The following is an 18,488-nucleotide window of genomic DNA, read 5'->3' on the forward strand; positions in this document are numbered from 1 at the left end:
TTCAGTTCCTTCCTGGCTACCTTGTAACCCTCTAGAGCCCTGTCTGATCCTTGCTTCCTCAACCTTAAGTAAGCTTCCTTCTTCCTCTTGACTAGCTGTTCCACATCTCTTGTCATCCAAGGTTCCTTCACCCTACCATCCCTTCCTTGCCTCATCGGGACAAACCTATCCAGCAGTTGCAGCAAGTGCTCCCTAAACAACCTCCACATTTCTGTCGTGCATTTCCCTGAGAACATCTGTTCCAAATTTAAGCTCCCCAGTTCCTGCCTAATAGCATTGTAATTCCCCCTCCCCCAATTAAATATTTTCCCATCCCATCTGCTCCTATCCCTCTCCATGACTATAGTAAAGGTCAGGGAGTTGTGATCACTATCACCGAAATGCTCTCCTACCGAGAGATCTGCCACCTGGCCTGGTTCGTTGCCAAGCACCAAATCCAACATAGCCTCCCCTCTAGTTGGCCTATCTACATATTGAGTCAGGAAAACATCCTGGACACACCTGACAAAATCTGCTCCATCCAAACTATTTGCACTAAGGAGGTTCCAATCAATATTAGGGAAGTTGAAGTCACCCATGACAATAACCCTGTTACTTCTGCACCTTTCCAAAATCTGCCTCCCAATCTGTTCCTCCGTGTCTCTGTTGCTATTGGGGGGTCTGTAGAAAACTCCCAATAAAGTGACTGCTCCTTTCCTGTTTCTGACTTCCACCCATACTGACTCAGTAGACAAACCCTCCTCGACGACCTCCCTTTCTGCAGCTGTGATACTATCCCTGATTAGCAATGCCACTCCCCCACCTCTTTTACCTCCCTCCCTATTCCTTTTGAAACATCTAAACCCCGGAACATCCAACATCCATTCCTGCCCCTGTGATATCCAGGTCTCCGTAATGGCCACAACATCGTAGCTCCAAGTACTGATCCATGCTCTAAGTTCATCACCCTTATTCCTGACACTTCTTGCGTTAAAATAGACACACTTCAACCCATCATACTGGCTGCAACTTTGCCCTGTCAACTGTCTAACCTTCCTCACAGACTCTCTGCACTCTGTATCTGCCTGTTCAACAGCTACCCCATCCACTGATCCGTAGCTCCGGTTCCCATCCCCCTGCCAAACTTTCCTACAGATTTGTTATCTATCTTCTTTTCACTATTTGGAGGCATCTTGTAAAGACTCAACAAGGAAACAGCCCCTTTTCTGTTCTTTAACTCAAACTAAATAGATTCAGTCTTTGAACTCTCTCGTATAACACCCGTCTGATGATTTATAAAAACTAACAGATAGTAATTTTTCAAATAAAAGCTGAAGGAGTAAAGATCAAACTGCAGGAAACCAAGATTGGAAAGAGATTGATTACAAAACATTGGTTAGGTGGCATCAATATTGAATTTTAAAGGGCTGTAGACTGTAAAGAATTGGACCTTTTTACAGTGCCAGGAAAAAATGAGTCAGAGTTGGTAATAAGTCTGCTGGAGACTGATGAAATGATGTCGACAAGATAGGTCTCCTCTACATTGGGGAGACTTGATTGCTTTGTTGAACATCTCCTTTCAGTCCGCAAACATGACGGTGAGCTTCTGTTTGCCATTTTAATTCTCAATCCCACTCCCACTCTGACCTCTGTGTCCTTGGCCTCTGCACTGTTTCAAAGAAGCTCAGTGGAATCTCAAAGAACAGCATCTCATCCTTCAATCAGACACTTTACAGTCTTCCGGACTCAACATTGTGTTCAATAATTTCAGATCATAACCACTGCTCCTTTTTTTTAAAACCACAGTTGCTGGTACCCTATCACAGACCTACCCTTTAGTTCTTTCCTCCTCTCCTGCCCCCTTTCGTTGCCTCCGTGCTTGCTTAAAACCTGTTACATCAGTTCTCGTTCTGAAGGAAGGTCAATGGTCTGAATTGTTAAGTCTGTTTCTCTCTCCTTGGCTACTTGACCTGCTGAACATCTCCAGCACTTTTGTTTATATTTCAGATTTTCAGCATGCACAGTATTTTGCTACTACAACTTGCATTTATGTAGCCTCTTTTAAACATCCCAAAGCACTTTCCAGATAGTTGCTGAAAATGGATGCTGATCCAGGAAGGAAGAGGTTAAAAGGGGTCACTGACTAGATTAAAGAGATGGATTTTGTGGCAGTTTTTAAAGCGGTTTCTAGAAGTAGGATCAAGATAGCTAAAGTCTTTGGGGAAGGGGAATATACAAAAGACCTGAGGAAGACAGTGATTGGGAAGGGGCTGGAGGAGATTGTAGAAATAGAGTGGGGCTAGGCTTTAGAGGGTGGAGTTGACAAAGATTTTGAATTGACCTGCACTAGAGGGTGAATAGATGAGGATAAAGTGATTGGCAAGCGGGACTTAGTGCAGGACATGATACATGTGGCAGAGTTTGGGTCCAGATGGAATTTCCAGCACTTCTGGAAGGGCAGTGTTTGAGTAGTCAGATCTGGAGGTGACTAAGCCATGTATAAGAGTTTCACTGGCAAATGGGATGAGGTAGGGTTCAAAGCAAATAATGTTGCAATGGTAGATGTAAGCAGTCGTGGTGATGGATATGATTCTGGGGTTGAAAGATCAGTTCAGGGTTGAACAGGGTGCCAAGATTGTAAACAGTTTGGTTCAGCATAGAAGAATAGCTAGGGAGAGGGATAGCGTTAATGGCAAGGGAGCAGAATACATGGTGGGATCAGATGACAATGGCCACAGCTTTCTGAATGTTGAGCTAGAGGACATTTTGACTCATCCAAGACTTGGGGTGGAATTTTCCCAGGCTGGTGGAAGCGGGTTTGGAGATGGGTTCAGGGACAGGAAGGGTGGTAAAATTGCAGAAAATTACATCGGGTCAGGATCCTGTACTGTACTGGCGTTCCCAGGGCTGGTTGGGACTGCAATGGGGCACCCCTGTGGCCAAGGCGGGAAACCGATTGAAGTAATTAAGAAGGCAATTAGGAGCGATTTTGCACCTGGATTCGCTCTTTGCTGATAGCGCTGGAGTTTTATATATTTTTTTTTATAGAGATACAGCACTGAAACAGGCCCTTCGGCCCACAGAGTCTGTGCCGACCATCAACCACTCATTTATACTAATCCTACACTAATCCCATATTCCTACCACCTACCTATACTAGTGGCAATTTATAACGGCCAATTTACCTACCAACCTGCAAGTCTTTTTTTGGCTTGTGGGAGGAAACCAGAGCACCCGGAGAAAACCCACGCAGACACAGGGAGAACTTGCAAACTCCACACAGGCAGTACCCAGAATTGAACCCAGGTCGCTGGAGCTGTGAGGCTGCGGTGCTAACCACTGCGCCGTCACGGTGTCCGCAACCCAGCACATTGGAGAAGGAGAGTGCACAGCAGGAAGAAATTCCACAGTGAAACTGACAATTTCTGAAGGATTTGACCAGCCACACTGAAGAGCTCTAGGTGAGGGGCTGCTGTTCAAAGCACTCCTTGTGCCAGAGAATGTTATCACTGCTTGACAGGTGATTGCCAACTGTTTGGAACGCATTTCACCTGTCTAACACTTCACTCACTTTCAGCTGCACTTCCTTGATGTCAGCCTTCAGAGCGGCACAGGAGCAGCTTATGCAGCTCCGCCTTTCACCTCTGCTGAGGGTCAAAGGCAGGAGGCTCACCACCGCCAACTGCTCCAGCAGCAGCAGAAACCACCTTTTCCTCAGCCACATGCCTCTCCACAGGGCAATGGAGATGGCCACTGAGATCCAGCTAGAAGGAGGCGAAACCCCCAACATTGAGGGGACTGGCTCTCTCAACATGTCTGAACACCAATGCCTCAGGAGGCTCAGGCTCTCACAGCAGGTCTTTATGGAACAGGACCTCCATTCCAGTGGATGGGGTGGACACGCATTGCCAGTCACCAACAGTGTCTGTCACCGAAGGCCCATTTGTCCATTCCTCCCCGACCCCACAACTCCACCTCTCACCAAACTTGTATGCTGTCTTCTCCTGCAGGAAAGAAAACAGGGAAGTGTGAGTGCTGGTGATGGCTTGTGTGCAGAGGAGGGAAGGACACCATTGGTGTAGGGCCACTGCAAGAGAGGAATGAGTGGGGTGTCAAGGTGTCTTGGCCTGAGGTGTGCTGTACAAGAGAACACTGAGCAAGTCAGAGTGTGGGACTTGGCATCTCAAAGTTATGCCACTCACCCTTCACGTCCTCCTGAGGTCCTGGCTCCTCTTGGTGCACGGTCTCCAGCTTGGAGGGAACACACTCCGGCTGATGTCTTCCTTGCCCACTTCCATCCAGGCCTGCTTGGTTGGAAAGGTTGTTCTCTTCCTCCTGTCCTTGGAAGAGCTCACCTGAGCTGGACTTCCAGGTAAGAATGGGAGACCTGGGGGGGCAGCCTTCCAGGTCTCCTGTCCATTCCAGTGAGTGCTGCAGACTGAAAGATTCAAGGGCTGCTCAGGTTTTCTGAAACATGCCCTGATCCCTTTTAACAGAAATCAGTCCTCTGAGTAAATAGCTGTGTCAAACCTTCCTAGGTATTCTCAGAACCCAGAGCCGGGCTTTTAATTGGTTTGCTCCGCTAATCAGGAAGTTGAGTTCGCGACCCAAAAATGATCCTGCAGTTGTGCCAGAGACTAAGGCAGTAAGATTCCGCCTTTGACGTCAGACATGTAGTCTGGTATCATTGAGACAATCAAGAGAAGCGGTAGAGAGCTGGAACTGGGTATCATGAGCATGCATGTAAAAGCTGACTCAGTGCACGCAGATTATATCATTGAGGGGCTGCGTGTACAAAAGGGATGGGGGCTGATGGTAGATGATTGGCAGAGTGCTGGAGGGAGGGAAAATTGCTGATACACTCGTAAAACTCAAGGGAAACCAACACCACCAAAACAGGTCAATTATCCAATTGCTGTTTGTGCTATCTTTCTGGATGCAAATTAGATGCTGTATTTGCCTACATTACAATGATTACACTTCAAAAAGTACTTAATTTGCTGTGGTGAGGCTTTGAAAGGCACTTTATAAATGCAAGTACTTTCTCTCATTCCCATGGAACTAGATGACAGAAAGTAATTGGAGAAGTACAAAACTTTTCACATCAATGAGCTTTCACCAGAGCTGTTGATGACATGTCATCGGCCTGAAATGTTAACTCTGTTTCTTTCTTCACAGATGCTGCCTGACCTGCTGAGTATTTCCAGCAATCTTTGTTTTTCTTTCATATTTGCAGATGCTGCAAATATGTAGCTTTTGCATTGGTGAAGGATGATGGTCAACCAGATTAATCGCTTCAGAAATGGCAAACAGGATGAGTAGTCCATTGTATATAAAGTACTTTGAGAGATCCAGAAGGGATGAAAGGCATTATATAAATACAAGCTTTTAAAAAATCTTTACATCATCATGTATTTCCAACAACCTTGAAGACAAAACTTTCAGTTAAAATTCCACACAAATCTCTTCCCCCAAGAATTACTTATTCCTACCTCCATCCCTCTGTTGTTCATTAGGTCTCATAAAATACCAATTACAAAAAACTGCTGAACTTCCACTAACTGCTGAGTTCCAAGGTAATTCCCAATACTTTCCTTCACTTACAATGGCTTTACTGTAGCTCCAGTCTTTGGATTTATAATTTGCTGTGAATTCATCTGAATCTTCAACTCTACCTTTTCAAGGGCTGTGGATTTTGATTACTTGCTGTTTCTCTATGTGTCTACATAGCTTACTCAAGTGTCTACATATTAAAAATTCCAATGGCAAAATTCACAAATCAGGTTAACACTGTGGAACGTAATGTAAATGGCTAAGCATTTGTGTGTGAACTTTTTTGATCGAAATCCTGATTCTCCTAATAGTCCTCGCAAAATTACTGCTTTGGCCTTCAATTGCAGATGGTAAAAGCCCCAGCTTTCTCAACACCAGATATCATTTGAATTATTTGAGAGGGTCTATTACTGCATTTTCCAAAGGAGTGACTAGACAGTAGTCAGGAGCAGAAAGTCTGGCACTTCCCTTCTCTAGTCCAGGAGCACTCATCCTCTTTGGAGGACTTCTACAGCTACCACACTAAGAGCAGTTAATGCAGCAGTCTGTTGATTGCAGCAAAGCCAATTCAAAGCTTATTCTGATCCAATTTCTGGCATTCACTTTTGGGGTAAAAGGTAGTGAGATATAAATTGGTTAGTCCCCAAAGACGGGCACAGGAGTACGATGTGCACTCAACCCATGCCCATTGAGTGGAATGTCGGAAGTACACCAGCTTTGTGCTGGCTGATAATTACAATTTCTGCATGCAACCAGTGCTAACCGTGCTGTTCATTGCATCAGCAAGGGACCAATATTGTTAGTAACTTGCTTCTTAAAGCTCGTCTGCACTACTTATAAGGGAGGCATATTGTGGCTGCAGCAGGTGCGGGGAGTTGTTCTGCAATGTTTTCTGATGCTGCACTGGAGATTTCCGCCGATAAGGTGGAAAGGAGGAAAGGCATTCTGTATCAGGTGAAATAAATGAGGGGGAACTAGTAAATAAGGCCAGTAAGACGAAGAGGAAGAGCAGGCAGGGAGATGTTGCGGAGCACGGCGGGACTGGTGGTCTGAAAGGCATTTGTCTCAATGCGAGAAGTATAACAGGTAAGGCAGATGAACTTAGAGCTTGGATTCATACTTGGAACTATGATGTTGTTGCTATTACAGAGACTAGGTTGAGGGAAGGACAGGATTGGCAGCTAAATGTTCCGGGTTTTAGAAGCTACAGGCGGGATAGAGGGGGATGTAAAAGGGGTGGGGGAGTTGCATTACTGGTTAAGGAGAATATCACAGCTGTATTGCGGGAGGACACCTCAGAGGGGTCATGCAGCGAGGCAATATAGGTGGAGCTCAGGAATAGGAAGGGTGCAGTCACGATGTTGGGGGTTTACTACAGACCTCCCAACAGCCAGCGGGAGGTAGAGGAGCAGATATGTAGACAGATTTTGGAAATCTGTGGGCGGCACAGTGGTGCAGTGGTTAGCACTGCAGCCTCACAGCTCCAGCGACCCGGGTTTAATTCTGGGTACTGCATGTGTGGAGTTTGCAAGTGCTCCCTGTGTCTGCGTGGGTTTCCTCCGGGTGCTCCAGTTTCCTCCCGCATGCCAAAAGACTTGCAGGTTGATAGGCAAATTGGCCATTATAAATTGCCCCTAGTATAGGTAGGTGGTAGGGAAATATAGGGACAGGTGGGGATGTGGTATGAATATGGGATTAGTGTAGGATTAGTATAAATGGGTGGTTGATGGTCGGCACAGACTTGGTGGGCCGAAGGGCCTGTTTCAGTGCTGTATCTCTAAAAAAAATGTAAAGGTAACAGGGTTGTAGTGGTGGGTGATTTTAACTTCCCCTATATTGTCTGGGACTCACTTAGTGCTAGGGGCTTGGATGGGGCAGAATTTGTAAGGAGCATTCAGGAGGGCTTCTTGAAACAATATGTAGATAGTCCAACTAGGGATGGGGCTGTACTGGACCTGCTATTGGGGAATGAGCCTGGCCAGTTGGTCAAAGTTTCAGTGGGGGAGCATTTCGGGAACAGTGACCATAATTCCTTAAGTTTTAAGGTACTTGTGGATAAGGATAAGAGTAGTCCTCGGGTGAAGGTGCTAAATTGGGGGAAGGCTAATTATAACAATATTAGGCAGGAACTGAAGAATTTAGATTGGGGGTGGCTGTTTGAGGGTAAATCAACATCTGACATGTGGGAGTCTTTCAAACGTCAGTTGATCAGAATCCAGGACCAGCATGTTCCTGTGAGGAAGAAGGATAAGTTTGGCAAGTTTCGGGAACCTTGGATAACACGGGATATTGTGAGCCTAGTCAAAAAGAAAAAAGCATTCATGAGGGCTGGAAGGCTGGGAACAGACGAAGCCCTTGAGGAATATAAAGACAGTAGGAAGGAATTTAAGCAAGGAGTCAGGAGGGCTAAAAGGGGTCACGAAAAATCCTGGCAAACAGGATTAAGGAAAATCCCAAGGCTTTTTATACGTATATAAAGAGCAAGAGAGTGACCAGGGAAAGGGTTGGCCTACTCAAGGACAGAGGAGGGAATCTATGTGTGGAGCCAGAGGAAATGGGCGAGGTACTAAATGAGTACTTTGCATCAGTATTCACCAAAGAGAAGGACTTGGTGGATGATGAGCCAAGGGAAGGGAGTGCAGATAGTCTCAGTCATCTCATTATCAAAAAGGAGGAGGTGTTGGGCGTCTTGCAAAGCATTAAGGTAGATAAGTCCCCAGGGCCTGATGGGATCTACCCCAGAATACTGAGGGAGGCAAGGGAAGAAATTGCTGGGGCCTTGACAGAAATCTTTATATCCTCATTGGCTACAGGTGAGGTCCCAGAGGACTGGAGAATAGCCAATGTTGTTCCTTTGTTTAAGAAGGGTAGCAAGGATAATCCAGGAAATTATAGGCCGGTGAGCCTTATGTCAGTGGTAGGAAAATTATTAGAGAGGATTCTTCGGGACAGGATTTACTCCCATTTGAAACAAACGAACTTATTAGCGAGAGGCAGCATGGTTTTGTGAAGTGGAGGTCGTGTCTCACAACTTGATTGAGTTTTTTGAGGAAGCGACGAAGATGATTGATGAAGGAAGGGCAGTGGATGTTGTCTATATGGACTTCAGTAAAGCCTTTGACAAGGTCCGTCATGACAGATTGGTACAAAAGGTGAAGTCACATGGGATCAGAGGTGAGCTGGCAAGATGGATACAGAACTGGCTCGGTCATAGAAGACAGAGGGTAGCAGTGGAAGGGTGCTTTTCTGAATGGAGGGCTGTGACTAGTGGTGTTCCGCAGGGATCAGTGCTGGGACATTTGCTGTTTGTAGTATATATAAATGATTTGGAGGAGAATGTAGCTGGTCTGATTAGTAAGTTTGCGGACGACACAAAGGTTGGTGGAGTTGCGGATAGTGATGAGGATTGTCAGAGGATACAAGAGGATATCGATCGGTTGGAGACTTGGGCGGAGAAATGGCAGATGGAGTTTAATCCGGACAAATGTGAGGTAATGCATTTTGGAAGGTCTAATGCAGGTGGGAAGTATACAGTAAATGGCAGAACCCTTAGGAGTATTGACAAGCAGAGAGATCTGGGCATACAGGTCCACAGGTCACTGAAAGTGGCAACGCAGGTGGATAAGGTAGTCAAAAAGGCATACGGCATGCTTGCCTTCATCGGTCGGGGCATAGAGTATAAAAATTGGCAAGTCATGCTGCAGCTGTACAGAACTTTAGTTAGGCCACACTTAGAATATTGCGTGCAATTCTGATCGCCACGCTACCAGAAGGACGTGGAGGCTTTGGAGAGGGTACAGAAGAGGTTTACCAGGATGTTGCCTGGTCTGGAGGGCATTAGCTATGAGGAGAGGTTGGTTCAACTTGGATTGATTTCACTGGAACGACGGAGGTGGAGGGGTGACATGTTAAAGGTTTACAAAGTTATGAGCGGCATGGACAGAGTGGATAGTCAGAAGCTTTTTCCCAGGGTGGAAGAGTCAGTTACTCAGGGACATAGGTTTAAGGTTTGAGGGGCAAAGTTTAGAGGGGATGTGCGAGGCAAGTTCTTTACACAGAGGGTGGTGAGTGCCTGGAACTTGCTGCCGGGGGAGGTGGTGGAAGCAGGTACGATAGCGAAGTTTAAGAGGCATCTTGACAAATACATGAATCGGATGGGAATAAAGGGATACGGTCCCCGGAAGTGCAGAAGGTTTTAGTTTAGGCAGGCATCAAGATCGGCGCAGGCTTGGAGGGCCGAATGGCCTGTTCCTGTGCTGTACTGTTCTTTGTATCCTTAGGGAGGCAGGTGGCCCTCCAGCCACATGATGAAAAGGCAGTGGGAACAAATAACCAGAGGTCAATGCCAGGAGTATAGCTCCACAAATCTAGATGCAGTGCTGGAAGAAGCTTAATGATCTCCCACAAGTGATGGTTACTGAATGCATCTTCAAATGACATATCCTAACACTGTACCAGCAGCTTCAATTCATCACACCCCAATCACTCACCCACCAACACACTCTATCAATCAGGATTCATACCCAACTTTACCTCATTCTCACACACTTAGCACTGTTGCAAGCCTCACACCCAGACCTCACAGCTTGCATACACAGTAAGCTATTTAACCATGGCAGCTACATCACTCAAATAAACTGCACGACGCTTCCCTCTCTCTTTGAGAAGGTGGCACACAACTGGAAGCAGCAGTAACTAACCAGTGGTGGACAGGCATTATTGAATGTTCTAACCTTCATGGAGGAGATGGTGCGGACCATTATGGGAAAGGCTATTACTGAGGGTGTGGCTGAAAGCATAGAGGACAACGGTACCTGCATACCTAATCCTCCTTCTCCCTCATCCCACAATCTCTTCTGACTGAGAAGTTGCTGATGGTGTAAGCATGCACTTCTTACTTTCTCCTCTTTCCTCCTACAACCGTATCCTTGTCCCTTTTTCCTTTCAGATACCCAAGAACTGTAACCTTCTCAAGCAATACAGGAAGAACAAGACAGTGAAGATGAAGAAACATCATGTGATTTCACAGTTCTGATACTGACAATATAATTTAAGAGGATAGGCTAGAGATGAGATCTGCATGTGGGTGAGACACCAGGCACAAGTTCACTGCAGCGAGGATGGGGATGGGATAGCGCAGGTACCAGATCAGAGGCCACACAATAGTTCTGCTGTAGAAAGCGCAGATGATAACTTTAATTGGGCAGGTTAACGGAGAGAGCTAATGGGTGTGCACACCCAAATGCGTGGTACACTGGAAAGCCTGCGTTTAATGTCAAGGAGCATTAAGGAGTACGGCACAAACTTGGCACAGGGCTTTGCCACAGAGGCCACATGGAACAGGTAGCCACTTTCATCAACACACCTGTAGACCCAACCATGGTGCAGCATCTGGTGGCTGCTGCCTCAGCCTCTAGTGCAGCACTAGCAACATTAACTCAATACCTGAGTGCTGCAGTGGAAGCTCTAAGTGCTGTCATGCAATGTCAGCTTGCCATCATGGCTCTAAATACCAGTGTGCAAAGGGGTGTCACAGCACTCATGCAACTCTCCAACAGACTTGCTTCCTAAAGACCCTCTGCAGATATAGCCTCCTGCTGAAAACTCTTATACCCCTCCCCCTCCTCACTATTTTAGCAGCTTGTCCTGTTGTGTGTGTGGCCTCTGCTCATTCTCCCAGTCATTCTGCTCAATGCCAGGAGGAAGCTGTATTAGGCCACCCATGTCTGGAAGCAACAGGATTGTGCATATGCCTTTAAGTCACCAAAAAAGTACTTCAGCACCAATCAGACCACTCCCTGTAGATTATTGAAACCTATAACAAGTATGAAAAAATACCCAAAACACAGAATTGCAGCAGCAGCAGCCAGAAGAAATAATTCAGCAACTAAACTGTAAGTAGTTAATGCTCCCTTTAAATAACACTGGTGGAGTGTTCTTCATGCCATTGAATGTGGTTAAGATGTGGGAGGTTAAAAGAGGGTTAGGCTGGAACATGGAGCTCCAAAATGGCAGCACTGGCATCAAATCAGCATGTCATGATCTGCCTGCTCCCTATACCTCTAGTGGACATTATGTGTGTACACACACTAACTCCTTTACAAATATGGCACCCAGCAACCATGTCAGAAATGCGCACGTATGCTGTAGATACTATTTGGAACCTTAAGGGACCTCATGGTACCCAAAAAATGGGTACTACTGTGTAGGATTATGTAGTTCAATATGGAATTACAGATTCAGGAAATGCCGAGAAGTGAGGCATGATTTTTAATTAATTCAGTCAATGTCAGTTTCTGATGTATTGGGACAGTGGAAAGAAAATGCTAAGCTGTTGCAAGAACTTGTATCAGGGAATATTCTGATCTTTGGCTGATTGGAAACTTGGATAAGCACTTTCATCTTCTGACCTGTATGAATAGAGACAATAGCAAAGATAAGGAAATGTGCTGTGTTAACCATGTTAGCTAAAGATGTGGACTTTGGATTTCTTGCTTAATGGTAAAACAATCAGGTTGGCTAAAACTAAGTTTTTACCCTGCTTAGGGGTAAATGAATCAATCAGGTTGGCTGAAACTAATATGGCACAAGGCTAGATCCAAAAATGGTATAAGAGTCTTGAGACCCTTGGCTCTGAGAAAACTAGACTCACATCAAGAAACAGCACTGCAGCAACTGGGCTTCAGTGGTCTGGGATTCAAGAACTGAACAGCTGTTTCCTATCGCCTTTGTTAATAAACTTAGCTGTTAATTGAATGAAAACACCGATACCTCTATTGGGTCTGTTTGCAATCATGAATCTGGGTCCACATAGTGAGTAATTTGTTGTAATGACCTTACAACTGAGCCCAATTTCACTATTTAGTCTTGATTTTAGAATGCATCAATTTAACTGCAAATTCTCCGTCTTGAGAAATAATGCAAGTGAGGGGAAGAGGAAGAAACATCCATATGTGGCAATTTTGACCTGCTAACTGGTAGGCTTTGCTGTCCTGGACTAAGTTGCTGTTAAGACATACTGTATGAAAGATACACACTAAAGCAGTACAAGTGAAACTGTGTGAGCTTTGTACTTTTGTGTGCATCACATTCGGTCTTCCATTAAGGTAATACTGTAGTTTAGAAAAGCAGAGCATTCGCAGCAGCAGGATATAATGGTATCTCAGTAATTAATACACAGGAGCTATTTTAATTGTTATATGATGAATCGATGCACAGGAATCTCAAAATGATACGTAAGCACCTCCCAAAAAGAGGTTTAAATGTCAGAAATGTAGGATTTAAAAAAATAAGTTTTAAGGCAAGAAAATTGCATAGTGGTACATCACAATTGTACTTTATGGCTTACCATTCAGTAGCCTTGTTTTTTGCACTGTATTGCTGGGAAGCTTATTGTTCTCATTCAAAACTTATTTTATTGCAAAATTCCCTTTTAATCAAAAATACACAAAGGACATTATTTAAACGAGACAGTCGCTTAAGCAGTAGCTTTTTTTGTTGCAATCTAGCTAGAACCAAGGAGGGCAGCCCCTAAAAATATTTAGAGATTAAACAGGAGTACAATCAATCTGAGGATAGTCTAAATTAGAATCACAGTCCCTGCTTTCATCACAGTAATACTCAGAAGTTCATAATGAATACTTAGACAACTGATCCTCTGAAAGCCTCCCACAAGTTCCAGAATAAGATAGTACTGTTTGACTTATGGCACAAATTGCTGTAGATCCACACCATACTTTCTATAAACGTGCTTAGTTTGATGAAAGAAACACTCCCATTACTCTAATGAAGAAGTGTTATGTTTCCTATATTTTTCACTTTCCTTTTTCTTACATATCAGAGTCTGCATACATTCCATTTATTAGATAGTCCACTTGTACATAGTCTTTCCTTCTATAGCTTTCAAATGCTTTCTGGGCAAATAATATAACACTCACTAAGAAAAACAGCAGCCCAAATATTAGTACAGCTATTAATGAACTGGTGTCAGCTAAATATTTGATTAGAGATCCAGCAGGCACTGAAGGAAAGACATAATTCTTCCCATCATTGAAAGCAAGTGTAGTTCTAGGTTTTATTTCCGGTGGCTTTGATGCTCTTCCAGCCATTATGGATGTGGGTATGGTTCCAGGAGTTGAACTATTCACTTTGGTTGTATATCTTTGTTTCTGCAGCGTTGTTGATTCCTGGATTAGCTGTGTTGTAGACTGAATTATTGGGGTCACAGTCAACATAAGGGTTTTGTTGGTCAATTTTGGGCTTGAAGATGGGGCTGCTGTTTTCAAGGAACCCGCTTGCTTTGTAGTACTTGGGATAGATTGAGGAAAAGCTGTCGATTCTGTTGAATTACTATTGGGTATTATAGATGTTTCATTTTCCATTATGGTTTGATAAACAGTTGTTGGAGCTGGCGTAGTTTGTTGACCAGTTGACAATGGTACATTGCTTTCAAGAATGGTGGTCGTTTCTGCTAAACTAGTAGTGGGAAGTTGTGTGGTATATTCAGTTGATGATGTAAGTACCAGTGAAGTTGGTTCAGTGGCACTTATTGCTGAATTATTTGTAGCAGGGGCTGTTGTTATTGCTGCAGTTATAGCTGGTGTGGCATCTGAAATACTGGAAGCTGCCACTGTGACATTAACAGTTGTTCTTGTAGTGGTGGCTACTGGTGCTACTGTAGTTTTGTTCATGGTTGTACTTGTGACTTCTTGTGACACTGTAGTTGGGGCTGCGGTTGTAGTTGTGACTTTTCGTGACACTGTAGTTGGGGCTGCGGTTGTAGTTGTGACTTTTCGTGACATTGTAGTTGGGGCTACGGTTGTAGTTGTGACTTTTCGTGACATTGTAGTTGGGGCTACGGTTGTAGTTGTGACTTTCCGTGACATTGTAGTTGGGGCTACGGTTGTAGTTGTGACTTTCCGTGACGTTGTGGTTGTGGTTGGATGGGTGACAGCTGGTGACACTGTAGTTGTAGACAATCCTCTATTACCAACAAGTTCTGATGACAATACAGGTGCAGTGGTGATCGGTGGTGATGCTAAAGTTGTTTCTTCTGATGTGGATCTGGAAATATTTACTGAAGCAATTTCTCTAATGCTTTTATTAGTTCTTCTATTCCTTCGCACATGACTTAAAAAAATCTTGATTGGTAAACTTTGTCCTAGAAAACAGAAAAAAATACTTGGTGTAAAAAAATTTAGTGATGCTTTGCACCTTCAAGTAGGCACACATTATTCCTATAATAAAAGCAAAATACTGCAGATGCTGGAAATCTGAAATAAAAACAGAAAGTGCTGGAAATACTCAGCCGGTCAGGCAGCATCTGTGGAGAGAGAAGCAGAGTTAACCTGATGAAAGATCACAGACTGAAATGTTAACTCTGCTTCTCTCTCCACAGATGCTGCCTGACCTGCTGAGTATTTCCAGCACTTTCTGCTTTTATTATATATTATTCCTAAAATGTTTACTCCGAAGGTTCACAAGAAGACACAAAATGTCGTCTGCTTGGATGTTCAAGATCCTTCTACCCAACTCACAAAGTTAAACCAGCCTAATTCTCAATACTGTGCACCATTGAAAAAAACAAGTGGAGGCTATTTCCACAAAGGAATGAGTAACTCTGATAATCTTCTGATGACTAGTATTGGCAGAGTCCTACTTGTCCTTTCAGTCAGGGAATTATATCATGCCCACAGAGGCCAGAACAGTAAAACATAATAGATAATTAATTTTAGAGAAGAAACAAAAAAGAATGAAAATTACTCTGCAGGCCTCATCTTCCATGTGATCTGTATACAGTCAAAGGAAAAAGGAAAACATTTGGCAAAAGATTTCTGGATTTAAAATCAAAAACACCTTTCACAGTTATTGGGGAATTGTCAACAGTTATCAACAAGTGACAGTTTATGCAATGAGCCCTTAAAAGGTAAGTAGATTCTGCTCATACCTATTTGCAAAGTTTTAACATCTTCCACGTTTACTCCTTTACAGATAGGGATATCAAGACAGTGCAAATAAAAACAGAGATTTTGTTTTTCTTCAATCACCACCCAGTTACACTCCAAGCCATCTGCAACAAAAGTTAAAAGAAAAACTTATGCATCATCTGCAGTGTTTTTATCCTATAAACACATCCACACACATATATCTATAATAAATTAAGGGCTAAGAATTGGTCTGCACCGTTGTTTAGATGCAATGGTGGTGGACAGGAGGAGGTTCTGCAGGGGCCAGGAGGCCCTAGATACCATCCTCTGAAGGGATTAGGAGAGGGCAGCCAGAGAGGTCAATTCCTGAAGTCTGGCCCCGAGGAGCTGGCAGCAGTGCGACAAGCAGTCACATGGCCTCAAGTGGGTAGTCAAGGTCAATGAATGCATCTTGACACGATGCAAGCAAAATTTGGATCCGTAACAACAGTTGATTTCCCTCTTGGGAGAGCATGCTGCACTGTGAACTGCTTATGGCTTGGCCCACACGGTGCATCATGTTGAGAAGGGTGAGTGACGGAAGCAACAGAACTGGTCCTATTGTGATATCACAAAGACCTACCGGCTGACGTGATTCCCATTTTCCAAATTTGGACCACGCAGGTCCAATGAATTCGCATGTCACTCACCAAAGATCAAGAAGGGCCAAGCACTAGCATTATTTAAAACGGCCAAAAGCCCAACTTGTGGGTAAGGTAATTTTGAAAGACTTCTGCTATTACAAAGTATCTGAAAGTACTCTGTAACTTTTCTAGAAGTGTTGTGGTCAGTTCTGTTAGAGAGGACTCAGATGAGAACCTCAATGGGGTGGCCTGCAGGAGTACGCTGATGAGTATGCACATCGAGATGCTGGGTGCATTGGCTGGCTTGCCAGACAGCCTCATGTCACTGTCAAGGAGCGTGGAGGAGCCTGGGTCCAAGTTGGCAAAAGGCAAAGATTGCTTCACTACAGGTCCCCTGTGAACCACAGCAACGCATAATCTTGGGGATATAGCTGGGAGGTAAGTAAAGGATAGTGCCACATTTAAGGCATTTGTATATCTCCTGTATTTTTGTTATGCTGTGAGACATTTGTTAATATCTCATGCATTTCTGTTCATAAGTAAAATTTAACCAGTTGTGGTGTGGACCAGCATGTGGAGCTCATCGGGTGGTAAAAAAGTGGAGGCAAAGGACATCGGGATGAAGGGAGAGGAATTCTAACCGAAGACATCATTGCTGGGATTCATATTGGACTTTTTAAAAATAGACAGCGTAACTAAACAAGGACACCCAAACACACACACATAGACAGGTAAGTCAGGATATGCCACTGATGTGATAGCTCAGGCTGTTAAAACATCAAACAGCTTGTCTACAACCACGCTCGTGTACAATGGCCTTCTGAAATTTGTGTGAATGCCTTATCAAGATGCAGATATCACATCCATGGATGGTATGCATCTACGACCCCGTACCCTACTGACTGCAGGATATGTATGTGCAGGTGCTCTTGCATAGACAGGGTGGGATTGATAAGGCACTGAAACCCAATCGAATGACCCAATTCAAAACATTACCTTATATGTCAAGGGGCCAGGGTCAGAAAAGGGTGTAAAGCAAAGGCTCACAAGGACATTATTGCTGCAGCCGGGAAGTGTGACTTGGTCAGTCACAGGAAGTCGTGCGGGAGAAGTCATTCAGCAGACCTGACCAGCCAGAAACGAGCTCCTGTTTGTGTGTCTACTATGCAACTGGTGTTGTAAGTATATACTATTGCTTGTTGAATTAATAAAGGTGTTCCACATAAAGTGAAAATTGTATCCAAAGTCTGTTTTGTCCGATTGATACTCAGGACCTTAGAGAGAAGTGAGACCCCCCTTTTTGAACAGTCTTACACACTTCTCATGAAGATCAAGCTTAATTAATGCTGTAAGTGCAGCCCCCATACCTGTGCAGCCTTTGTGTGGACAGGTCACCTACTCCTCTGCCCTCTGTGTGAGAATGCAACAACACTCTCTCCCATGAGGCGGGCATCCTCGAAGGCAGCGAAGTGGGGTTGAGAGGACACTGGGGTCAGGCAGGCAGTCTCTGGCGACTGGGGGTGGGGGTTGCTGAGCGCCGGTGGCACCGTTGCCGCATGGGTGGCCATTGCTGCCAGGGGGCCCCTCAGTGGGCCGTGGAGTGATGGAGTGCCCATAAAGGAGGGCCCCGAAGCTCACAATGTGGACAAAATGCCCATGGAGGTAGGAAGTGGCCCTTAATTGGCCACAAATGGCTCAAATGGCCTCCCGGTGGGCGTCTGAGCCGCTAACTTTCCCACGACATTTTGCCAGCCTTCCTGTCTCCCAGCCTGTCCATAAAGGGCCTGGAAAATTCTGGTCACTGTCTCCCACCCGGACTGAATCCATCCCTGCCACTAGTGTCCTCCCTACTGTGACAAAACCCTGTCCTAAGCATCTTTACCATGTCCAGATCCCATTCATCAAGTTGCTTCTCGTTGCTTTCGCGTCCTCTGCTCTCCACCTCCAACTGTCAACTTGTTCCAGAGAAAATTCCTTTGATCAGTGGCTCTCTCCCAACAATCCCACACCCAGAAATTCCCCTTTCAAATCCTCTCATACACTGCCACAAATCTATCATCCCATCATATGCTTCAGCACTTCTCTAATTGCTCCTATACCCCTGATCCCTGTCTTTAGAGTACATTACCAATACATCTAAAAACCACGTTCATCATTCCCATTGCTCCCACATCCCAAGATTCCTACTCCCAAAGCTCAGGACAGCCTCTCAATATACCAACACACAAACACTGCGACCACCTCTTGCTTCCTTGCAACATCTCCCTTTGTATTCTGGACTTATAACATAAAATTAACTGCATGGTTAAGCCTACAATTAATAATAATCACAGCTGTTGGTTTAGAGTTTTCACATATATATGCACAATCAGAAGTAGAGTCTAAATCTATCACTATTACGCCGATC

General features: G+C 44.6%; 1 protein-coding gene across 2 annotated transcripts in view; it reads right to left on the reverse strand.

Moving 5' to 3' along the window:
- Positions 1-12,701: 12,701 nt before the first annotated feature.
- LOC137377097 (uncharacterized protein C11orf24-like) overlaps positions 12,702-18,488 on the reverse strand; it is a 79,594-nt gene continuing 73,807 nt past the window's right edge. For both annotated transcript variants that reach the window (XM_068046393.1, XM_068046394.1), the window contains exons 4-5: positions 15,479-15,601; positions 12,702-14,692 (exon numbers count right to left, since the gene is read on the reverse strand). In XM_068046393.1, coding sequence (XP_067902494.1) covers positions 13,362-14,692; positions 15,479-15,601 — 1,454 coding nt within the window. In that variant the 3' untranslated portion in view covers positions 12,702-13,361. The remainder of the gene's footprint in view (positions 14,693-15,478; positions 15,602-18,488) is intronic.

The sequence above is a fragment of the Heterodontus francisci genome, chromosome 14 (assembly GCF_036365525.1).
Source record: "Heterodontus francisci isolate sHetFra1 chromosome 14, sHetFra1.hap1, whole genome shotgun sequence".
Taxonomy (NCBI): domain Eukaryota; kingdom Metazoa; phylum Chordata; class Chondrichthyes; order Heterodontiformes; family Heterodontidae; genus Heterodontus; species Heterodontus francisci.